General features: G+C 55.8%; 2 protein-coding genes across 2 annotated transcripts; both read right to left on the bottom strand.

Annotated features, from left to right (window-relative positions):
• Positions 1 to 1,022: 1,022 nt before the first annotated feature.
• LOC135102435 (uncharacterized) lies at positions 1,023 to 6,242 on the bottom strand. Its single transcript, XM_064007765.1, has 2 exons — positions 3,930 to 6,242; positions 1,023 to 1,490 (listed from the first exon to the last, which is right to left on the bottom strand). The coding sequence occupies exons 1-2, from the start codon at positions 6,240 to 6,242 to the stop codon at positions 1,023 to 1,025; spliced, it is 2,781 nt and encodes a 926-aa protein (XP_063863835.1).
• A 24-nt stretch (positions 6,243 to 6,266) lies between these two features.
• On the bottom strand, positions 6,267 to 7,973 carry LOC135102532 (ESCRT-I complex subunit tsg101-like). Its single transcript, XM_064007847.1, has 2 exons — positions 7,923 to 7,973; positions 6,267 to 7,124 (listed from the first exon to the last, which is right to left on the bottom strand). Exons 1-2 carry the CDS (start codon positions 7,971 to 7,973, stop codon positions 6,267 to 6,269), a joined length of 909 nt encoding a protein of 302 aa, XP_063863917.1.
• Between the last annotated feature and the right edge of the window lie 2,352 nt (positions 7,974 to 10,325).

The following is a 10,325-nucleotide window of genomic DNA, read 5'->3' on the forward strand; positions in this document are numbered from 1 at the left end:
TGTGTGGACACTTTCATCTACTGTGTGGACAGAACATCGTACGTCCACCACAGCCGTGAGGGTGTTCCACCACACTACAGTGGCGGAGGAGAAGGCCCGTTGGTGGGTGCTGGAGCGAGACCCTGGCACCTCCAAGAGAAGATCGTTGCTCAATACCGTTCTCGTATTGCGCTCAGATCTCCTCCAGGTAGCCCTCAGGTCTGCTAGGTGAGGAACATTCTGGATCTGCGCCTTATGAAGCACTGTCAGCGCTGCAAACTTTCCGGGCGATGATCCAGAGTGTCCCTCAGCACCGGCCCCTCCTCCTGTATCTGCTGCTGATGCTGCTGTTGTCGCTGCCGCCACGGTTGCTGGCGAAGCTGCGTCTGTCTGGCGCTACTGATAAGGCGCTCTGCCCTCCCTTTGCACTTTGTCCAGCAAGTTGAAATGACATTGGGCACTGGACATCTACGTGAGCGGCGCATACTCCATGATGGGCCTGACCTGAGCCTTGTACAGGGTCAGGAGGCCATCGGAGTCAAGGAGGTGCCTCAGACGCCTCAACAGTGTCACCTTCTGAGAAGCTTTTCTGGCCACGTCCTCGAGGTGACGGTCGAAGGAGCAGCCGCGAGTCCACCTCCACGCCAAGGATGTTTACGATGTCCTGTAGAGGCATGTTGTTGTCTCCCATCTTCAGCCTTCCACGCACCTCACGCGCGTCCTCGTGAGAGCGGGATACCAGCATGGCCTGAGTCTTTTCGGGGGCAAACTTGACTTGCCACCGGTCACCCCAGGCCATGATGTCTGAGAGAAGTGCGTTGGCAGACTGCACCTGCGGCGGCCTGCGCTTCCCCTCTCTCGTAGGTCAAAGAGAGGGTGCAGTCGTCTGCGTACGCACTGGCTGAAGGAACACTCTGCAGGAGGTCATTGAAGTAAACGTTCCACAGTATGGGTCCCAGAACTGACCTCTGTGGAACAGAGGCCTCTACAGGAAAGCTGGCGGAGGTGTGGCCGTTAACCCACAACACGAAGACTCCTGTCCGTCAGGTAGCTGGAGAGCAGGTGCAGCAGGTCCCCGGTGATGCCCCAGCTGCTCCAACTTTGCCAGAAGTCCCCGATGTCACACAGTGTCGAAGGCCCCGGCGATGTCCAGGGCAATCACTAATGATGGCCGGCCAACATCCAGGGCGTCGTAGTAGGTAGTTGAGCGGCTCGCTTCCCTGCCACTGAGGTCGGTACATGACACACAGCAGCAGGGCGCCCCTGTCAGCAAGTGTGATACGGAAAAGCATCATCTCCATCACGTCCGGTGTGTTGACTGTCAGGGCGTCCATGTGGAGACCCTCGCGATGACACACGGCTAAACCACCTCCCTGCCCACCCTGGCGGTCACGCCTCATCCAGTGAGAGTAGCCGGTAATCCTGTCGCAGGTGGTAACACAGCTGTCATCCAGGAAGGTCTCCACTGCCACCACTACGTCGGCGTGTTTCACGAGGGCGGTGTGTGTCAGCTCTCCAACGTTGGTCCTGAAGCCACGAACGTTGGCAGACTCTCTCTCTCTCTCTCTCTCTCTCTCTCTCTCTCTCTCTCTCTCTCTCTCTCTTCCGTCTCCCACTTTCTCTCTCTCTCTCTCTCTCTCTCTCTCTCTCTCTCTCTCTCTCTCTCTCTCTCTCTCTCTCTCTCGTCTCTTCTCTCTCTCTCTCTCTCTCTCTCTCTCTCTCTCTCTCTCTCTCTCTTCCGTCTCTTCCACTTTCTCTCTCTCTCTCTCTCTCTCTCTCTCTCTCTCTCTCTCTCTCTCTCTCTCTCTCTCTCCCCCTCTCCCTCCCTCTCTCTCCCGTCTCTCCCTCTCTCTCTCTCCCTCTCTCTCCCATCTCTCCCTCTCTCTCCCATCTCTCCCTCGTCTCTCCCCCTCCTCTCCCGTCTCTCTCCCGTCTCTCCTCCTCCTCCTCTCCCGTCTCTCTCCTTCTTTCTCCCGTCTCTCCCGTCTCTCTCCCTCTTTCTCCCGTCTCTCCCGTCTCTCCCTCTTTCTCCCGTCTCTCTCCCTCTTTCTTCCCCTTTCTCTCCTCTCTCTCCCCCGTTTCTCCCCCGTCTCTCCCCCGTTTCTCCCCCATCTCTCTCCCGTCTCTCCCGTCTCTCCCCCTCTCTCTCTCCCTCTTTCTCCCCCGTCTCTCTCCCTCTTTCTCCCCCTCTCTCTCTCGTCTCACCCCCGTGTTCTCCCCCTCTCACCCCAATCTCTTCCCCGTTTCTCCCACATCTCTCTCTCTCTCCCGTCTCTCCCCCGTTTCTCCCCATCTCTCTCCCGTTTTTCTCCCGTCTCTCTCTCTCCTCTCCCGTCTCCTCTCCTTCAGTCTCTCCCGTCTCTCCCTCTCTCTCCCGTCTCTCCCTCTCTCTCTCTCCCGTCTCTCCCTCTCTCTCTCTCTCTCTCTCTCCCTTTCTCTCCCGTCTTTCCCTCTCTCCCTCTCTTTCCCTCTCCTCTCCCGTCTCTCCCAGAACTCTCCCTCTCTTTCCCTCTCCTCTCCCGTCTCTCCCTCTCCCTTTCTCTCCCTCTCCTCTCCCATCTCTCCCTCTCTCCCTTTCTCTCCCGTCTCTCCCTTTCTCTCCCACTCTCTCCCTCTCTTTCCCTCCTCTCCCGTCTCTCCCTCTCTCTCCCTTTCTCTCCCTCTCTTTCCATCTCTCTCCCTTTCTCTCCCATCTCTCCCTCTCCCTCCATCTCTCCCCCTCTCTCTCCCTTTCCCGTCTCTCCCTCCCTCTTTCCCTCTCCTTTCCCTCTCCCTCTCTTTCTCTCTCCTCTCCCTCTCTCTCCTTTTCTCTCCCGTCTTTCCCTCTCCTCTCCCTCTCTTTCCCTCTCCTCTCCCTTTCTCTCCCGTCTCTCCCTCTCCTCTCCCTCTTTCTCGCTCTCCTCTCGTCTCTCCCTCTCTCTCCCTTTCCCATCTCTCCCTTCCTCTTTCCCTCTCCCTCTCTCCTCTCCCTCTCTCTCCCATCTTTCCCTCTCCTCTCCCTCTCTTTCTCTCTCCTCTCCCTTTCTCTCCCGTCTCTCCCTCTCCTCTCCCTCTCTTCCTTTCTCTCCCGTCTCTCCCTCTCTCTCCCTCTCCTCTCCCGTCTCTCCCTCTCTCTCCCGTCTCTCCCTCCCTCTTTCCCTCTCCTTTCCCTCTCTCCCTCTTTCTCCCACTCTTTCTTTCCCTCTCCTCTCCCGTCTCTCTTTTTTTTTTTTTATTTAAACATATAATATCTATCACCCGAAGGCGCACTGCCGTGTGCAATCTATTTTAGGGGTGGGACACAACACACAAATACAAAAATATAAATATATATATACAATATACATTCTTTATGATAGACTTATATTAATATTGTTAGCAGGGGGGTTGGGAACGAGCCCCTCCAGTGGTGTGCTGCTAACTTCACGTCCTGAGTATCCATCCCCCTGATATGAGGGACGGAGGACGCGAAGACGTTCCACAGTCTGGAGACTCGCCCCCAAAAGGTGCGCTGGTGTTGGCTGGAGCGGGAACGCGGCACTTCCACTGAGTCACCACTGGATGACACCGTTCTCGTGTCCCGCGAGGTGACTGGTGGGCAGCCGTAGTCCTGCCAGATGTGGCACACCCTGCACCTGTGCCTTGTGGAACACCACAAGGGCTGCCACGTCCCTGCGGTGTTCTAGCGTGTCGACGGGAGCCTTAGGATGGGCTGGGGCACCTGCTGCTTCCACCAGTCGCAGCGCCCGTCCCTGGATGCCGTCGAGCTTGCTGATGTGTGTGGCAGCACAGGACATCCAGGAGAGGGTGGCATACTCTAAATAAGGCCGTATCTGGGCCTTGTAGAGCAAGAGCCTCCCTCTCCTGTCGAGCAAGTTGGCCACCCTCCTCAAGGAGGAGACTCGGTGTGAGGCCTTAAGGGCAATGTGTTTGACGTGGCGGTCAAACCGCAGCCCTCGATCCACCTCCACCCCAAGAATCTTGACGGACTCCTGGAGTTCGAGAGAAAGGCCACCAAAGCTTAGCCCTCCCTCCACTGCTGGTTCGGCTGCGGGGGATGGAGAAACTACCATTGCATGTGTCTTCTCCGGAGCAAAGGTCACCTGCCAGCGTGCCCCCCACTCCTGTATTACAAGCTGCTGGTTGATCTCTTCAGCAGCACACACACTTTCGTGTCGAGGGTAGGTACAGGAGAGAGTGCAATCGTCAGCATAAGGTGAGACCGCCGGCAGCTGTAGGAGAAGATCGTCCACGTAGATGTTCCACAGGACTGGCCCCAGCACTGAGCCCTGTAGCACTGACGTTCTCACCGGGAGGGACTCGGACGCTTGCCCATTGATAACGACCTGGAGGGTCCTTCCTTGGAGGTAGTCGCCAAGGAGCTGAAGGAGGTCACCCTGGATCCCCTTTGCCCTCAGCTTTTCCAGAAGACCCCCATGCCAGACCCTGTCGAGGGCGCCCGCTATATCCAGGGCCACCACAACATTTGAGTCGAGGCCGCCGTCAAGGGTGTCCTGCCAGCGCCCGGTGAGGAGCATGAGGAGATCGGAAGTGGACCGCCCAGGTCTGAACCCAAACTGTTGGTCCGAGAGGAGGTAATTGTCTTGGAGGTGGCGACACACCACATCTGCCACCACCCTCTCGAATACTTTCCCCACCACAGAGAGCAGGGAGATGGGTCGATAATTTTTTGGGTCAGACCTGGAGCTCCTCTTGTGTACGGGAACTACCCGGGCCTCTTTCCACACTAAGGGCCAGGTATTTTCCTGTAAGCAGGCAGAGAAGACTGTGGTGAGGGGTACAGCCAGCTCGCGGGCACATTGTTTCAAAACGTGCGGGCTGATGTTGTCGGGACCGGTAGCTTTTTGTACATCGAGCCCCTGCAACAGACGCTCGACAAGCCCCTGCGTCACCTCCACCTTGGTTACAGTCTCTCTGCACTGCTGCTCCAGAAGAGGCGGTGACCTTTCAGGGTCGTCCACCTCCATCTTCCCAGCGAAAAGGGTGGCCAGCAGCTGTGCTTTGTCCTTGCTGCTGGTGGCCACCGTTCCGTCGGGCCTTGTGAGAGGAGGGACAGTGTCTTTACGGTTGAGGCCCTGTCTGCCCTTAACAAGGGACCACCAAGTCTTGTTGCCCACTCCAGGGCCTCCTAGCTGGCGCCGCAGGTCCTCCTCCCACCTCCCTACGGCCCACCGGCAGGTCGTCACCATCCTCTTGCAGACCGCACGATGTAGGTCTTTGTTGCGCCGAGTAGGACTCTGCTTGTAGCGGAGCCACGCAGAATACTTCGCCTCGGCGGCAACGCGGCAGCGGTAGCCAAACCAAGGCTGGTCCGTTGGTCTGGCGACAAACTCACGGTGGGGCACGTGTTGCTCCTGGAGCGCCAAGAGGTAGGAAGTGAAGGCTCGCGCCTGTACCTCCGCTCCACCCTGCAGGATGGAAGGCCAGTCAGTCCTGCGCAGGTCTCGGCGAAGGGAGCCCCAGTCTGCCCTATCCCATAGCCAGAGAGTGCGAGTGGTGGCCTCGTCACGAGCCACACCCATGTCCACCTGGGTCAGGACAGCATGGTGGTCAGAGCTGCCCACGAGACCCAGCTGGTGGCAGCTGAGTGTGTCCTCCTCCAGGTCGGATATGACGGGGTCCAGGATCCCGCCCCGCTCATGAGTGAGGAAGGTCACATGGTCCCTCAGGCCCTGCACCGTCAGGAGGTTTTCGTAGGCGTCGTGCTCCAGGTGGTGGTTGAGGTCGCCCACAAGCAAAAAGTGTTGGCAGCGGTGAGTCACAAGGAGGACATCTAGGGCCTCCTTGAGGTACAGGAGCGAGTCAGGCCCTTGCCGGGGGGGGCGGTACATGGCGCACAGCAGGAGGGCAGAGTGGTTGGCCAGCACAACCCGGAAGAACATCACCTCTAGCTGAGGCGGCGTGTCCACGTCGAGTTGTTGTGTCTGCACTCCCTCCCTGAAGCAGACAGCCACTCCGCCTCCAGCTCTATCCTTTCGGTCTCTCCTGGCCCAGTGAGTGTAGCCACCTATTTTGCCGAACGATGGCTCCACATCTCCGTTCAGCCAGGTCTCCGTCACCACAACTGCATCTGCACCGTGTCGTAGTACACAGTTGTGGGTCAGGTCTCCGATGTTCGTTCGGAGACCACGTACATTGGCGGAGATAACCTTGAATTGGTGGCGGTGGCGGTCGGGCCTTACCATGTTGGAGGGAGTTGTGGTCCGGCCTGAAGGGGTGTGACAGGGCTCAGTTGGGGGTACTGAAGGCCGGGCGGGATCCATTGCCAGTCCTGGGTGTGGCCCCAGTTAACAGGCTGAGCTGAAAAACGGGCGAGACTGCGGAAAGGGCTGCAAGTGTGGTGTTACTGATGGGGAGGCAGCGGCTAAGTATCCCCCCTCCGAGAGGACCTGCCGTAGCAGTCGCTCCTGCCTCAACTCAGCAGTCCTGGTGTGGCAGTCTTCAGTACTGTGGCCCTTCCGATTGCAGTACCGGCAAATCTGCGTGGGTTTGGCTGGGGTCTGTCTCCTTGAGGGGACGGCCCCCTGGGTGGTAGAGGCTCCTCTGACCTCGCTGTTCCGGTTCTTTTTTTTATACTTTTCTTTTCCTGGTGGTGGTGTTGCCAGCGGTGCTCGTGGAGGAAGCCGGGGCTGCTGGGGCTGGGGCTGGTGCTGGTGTTGCTGGGGGGTCGGTGGTACTGGTGTTGCCGGGGGGGTCGGTGGTACTGCTGGCAAGGTATTGGTGTGGGTTTGGTTCTGTGTGGAGGTTGCAGTACTGTGTGTCTGCGAGGTGGAGGTGTTTAAGCCGGAACTTGTAGGAAGGGAGACAGGTGTAGAGGAGGGCGGAGGTGGGGGTGGGGGTTCGGCTACTGATGTACTGCTGGGAGTAGCCTCCGGTGGTGTTCGATTGCCTGGCTGGGTGGGCAGAATGGTGAGCTCAGGGGCGTGCCGCAGTTGTTTCGGCCTACCTGAATTCCACCAATCCCTCCAGCACTCAGAGCCCTGACAGACCTCCTCCCAGTGTCTGTCTATGGTCTCTGGCAGAGCACTGACTCCTCGTCCGCACGAGGCAACCTTTGCCTCGCGCTGCTTGGAGGCGACGAGCCTGTCAGCGAGTCTGAGCGCTGACGCAAACACCTCCCGGTATTCTATGATCAGGTCCCTATCCTGCTGGAGGGACCTGAGGATATAATATAATATTTGTTCGAGAGGCTTCTTCTGTGAGCTTCTTAACCAAGGAGATTAATTCAGTTTTCTCCAGGTCTTCCCAGTGACTCCGTTCTGCGGCCTGTTCTTGATCTCCTCGGAGATCAAGAACAGGCCGCAGAACGGAGTCACTGGGAAGACCTGGAGAAAACTGAATTAATCTCCTTGGCTCTCTCTCTCTCTCTCTCTCTCTCTCTCTCTCTCTCTCTCTCTCTCTCTCTCCCTCCCTCTCTATATCTCTCTCCCTCTCTCTCTATATCTCTCTCCCTCTATCTCCATCTCCTGTCTGTCTCTCTCTCTCTCTCTCTCTCTCTCTCTCTCTCTCCCTCTATTTCCATCTCTCTCCCGTCTCTCCCTCTCCTCTCCCGTCTCTCCCTCTCTCTCCCTCTCCTCTCCCGTCTCTCCGTCTCTCCCTCCTCTCCTGTCTCTCCCTCTTTCTCCCGTCTCTCCCGTCTCTCGCCGTCCTCTCCCTCTTTCTCCCGTCTCTCTCCCGTCTCTCTCCCTCTTTCTCCCCCTCTCTCTCCTGTCTCTCCCCCGTTTCTCCCCATCTTTCCCCCGTTTCTTCCCCATCTCGCCCCCGTTTCTCCCCATCTCTCTCCCATCTCTCTCCCGTCTCTCTCCCGTCTCTCCCATCTCCCGTCTCTCCCGTCTCTCCCTCTCTCTTCCTCTCTCTCTCATTCTCTCTTTCCTCTTTGTCTCAAATACTCAGTGCTAGACCGTGCTCCTCAATATTCTCGGAATTAAGAGTGAAATACGTACCTCCAACTCACCATTGTTTCGTATATGGGACATAAGCTCAGTAAGAACCATTTGACAGTTTTTGCAGTGATGAAGGGATTTGGACTGTTATTTTAAGCCTTAGAAATGAAGACATTCAAAGGCTAACACACCCCTTGACAAATTTTCCTGGGTTGGCGCATGCGCACTAGCACAGTGACGTCAAAGATAACAACCATGGCTGAAGCAAACCCTGACACACCAACAAGCCAAGCAGTGCTTACACCAACCAGCACTGAGCCACCCCGGCAGTTAACACGAGAAGAGTTGATAAAAACTCGCAAATCAGAACTACAGACACTATGCCGAGAAATGGGATTAAATAATGTCTGGGCGAGGAAAGATCAACTCATCAAAATGATTCTTGATAAGTCTCAGCCAGTCCCAGCACCTGACACTGTACACCTGGCAACAACTGCTTCCGCTACGGCCACCACCAACAACACAGACACCTCTCATTCACTGCGTCACAACACCGCTCCTCTACTACGCCACCCTGACCAAACCGCGCAGCCACTACTTAGAGAAGACCAACCAATACTTGACCAAACCACTTGTCAACTGCGTCTTGATACGGCTCCAGAGCTACGCCCTGACGATGATACTACACATAGTTCTGTCAATATACAAAACACTCAACCTCAGCCCCAAGACACACGTAATCCAAATGGAGTTACTTTAGACCCTTTGAGAGACGAACACGGTCAACCGCAGCACTCTACAAATTACTCACTACCAACCAACTCTGCTTTTGATATCCAAGATGACATGACTGAGATCGACATACGTGCGATTGCCAGAGATGTGAAGAAAATCATTGATAAATCTATAATGAAGGACTTGGAACTTGAGCTGTTGAATGAGGAGGTTAAGACGGCGTACCAGGTAATCTCCACTCTCCAACAACGAGTCACCGTGCTGGAGCAGCGTAACATAACCTGCATCGACGAACAGCCACAACCACAGACTGACTCCCCACCGGTGTCTCACTGTCTTCTACTGGGAGATTCAAACCTCCGACGTGTACTGTCATCAGACCTTGGTGACAATTGCTCTGTAAAGACCATAAACGGAGCAAACATCGACTCAATCAGGAGGTGGATACAAGACCGTTTAAACAAAACTCCAACGGAATGTGTTCTATATTGCGGTATAAGTGATGTGCTAGATGAGTCACCCCATGAAATTATCCTTGATAATATAGGTGCTCTAGTGAGTGAGCTTAAAGAAAAAAACTGTAACATGAAAATATTTGTGTGTCAGATAGTCCCTCCCTGTGTGTCGCAAGATCTGAAAGAAAATATAGAATCTTTCAATGAGCATCTCCTTAAATGGGGTGAAACCAATGGTATCAGTATTCTAAAAACTACACCAAATTTTAAACTTGGCACAGGAGAGATAGACGACCTGTGCTTTGAAAATTATGCTAACAGTGCCGTGTTAAGCAGAATAGGAATTGTTAGACTACTTGATACAGTGGCAAATCAATGTTCTGAATTTAAAATATGTAAAAACTAGAAAGAAGTAAAGAAAGCCCTTGTGAACCTTCCATTGCTGAAACCCCCATCTGTGTCTGCCTTGCCTCCCCCTGCCGGGCAGCCTCCCCCACCTCTGTCAGCTCCCTCATCTAGTTCCGCGGCTCCAGGGCCTGCTCCATCTGCCCGCGGAGCTGCCCCGCCAGTAACGCCTTGCTCAACGGGACCAAGGGTAGCCACAGCTGGGCACAGAGCGGCACTACTACCGCCCCCTCATCCCTCAGGTCCAGGGGCTGCCCCGTTTTACCTGTCCCATCCACCTGGCCATGGCGTTGCTCCACACTCACCACACGGCCTCGCCGGTTCAGGGGCTGCCCAATACCACCCACCCTATCCAGTTGGACATATCGGGACACCACAACCCACTCCGAGCGTACCACTCCCTAGCGCTGCCTCGAACTCCCCACCATACGTGACAGCCCCCGCTGCTGCCCATAACTACTACCGGTCTAATGAAGGGATCCCCTCTCGTGCTGCAGCGCAGGGAGGTACACATGTGTGGGGCCCAAATAGTGCCCGACACTCATCCCCAAGGCAGGAGAGCGGACACACTGCTCCACATTATCCACCCAGCTCAGAAGGCACTCGCCACGCCTGGCAACCTCGCGGGGCCTTCCGTGGAGTTCCTCCAGCAGTCCGCACCATGCAATGGAGGGAACGGGTACCACATTCAAGGGGTACTAGCCATACTACCTCTGTTGACTGGCGTTGGAGTGACAACTATAACCAGGACACGGGACCTGCTTCTTACCACTACACTAACACCGCTACTCATCCAGCAACACACACCACTACCCACAAAGGAATAAGACGCGGATGCTATAATTGCGGTGAATTTAACCATCACAAA

The sequence above is a fragment of the Scylla paramamosain genome, chromosome 1 (assembly GCF_035594125.1).
Source record: "Scylla paramamosain isolate STU-SP2022 chromosome 1, ASM3559412v1, whole genome shotgun sequence".
In the NCBI taxonomy this organism is placed as follows: domain Eukaryota; kingdom Metazoa; phylum Arthropoda; class Malacostraca; order Decapoda; family Portunidae; genus Scylla; species Scylla paramamosain.

Coding starts and splice junctions, on each gene's coding strand:
- LOC135102435 (XM_064007765.1), bottom strand. CDS start 6,242: ATGGATCCCGCCCGGCCTTCAGTACCCCCAACTGAGCCCTGTCACACC. Junction 1,491..3,929: donor AGTCCGTCAAGATTCTTGGG/GTGGAGGTGGAT, acceptor AACGTTGGAGAG/CTGACACACACCGCCCTCGT.
- LOC135102532 (XM_064007847.1), bottom strand. CDS start 7,973: ATGGTTCTTACTGAGCTTATGTCCCATATACGAAACAATGGTGAGTTG. Junction 7,125..7,922: donor GAAACAATGGTGAGTTGGAG/GTACGTATTTCA, acceptor TCCCTCCAGCAG/GATAGGGACCTGATCATAGA.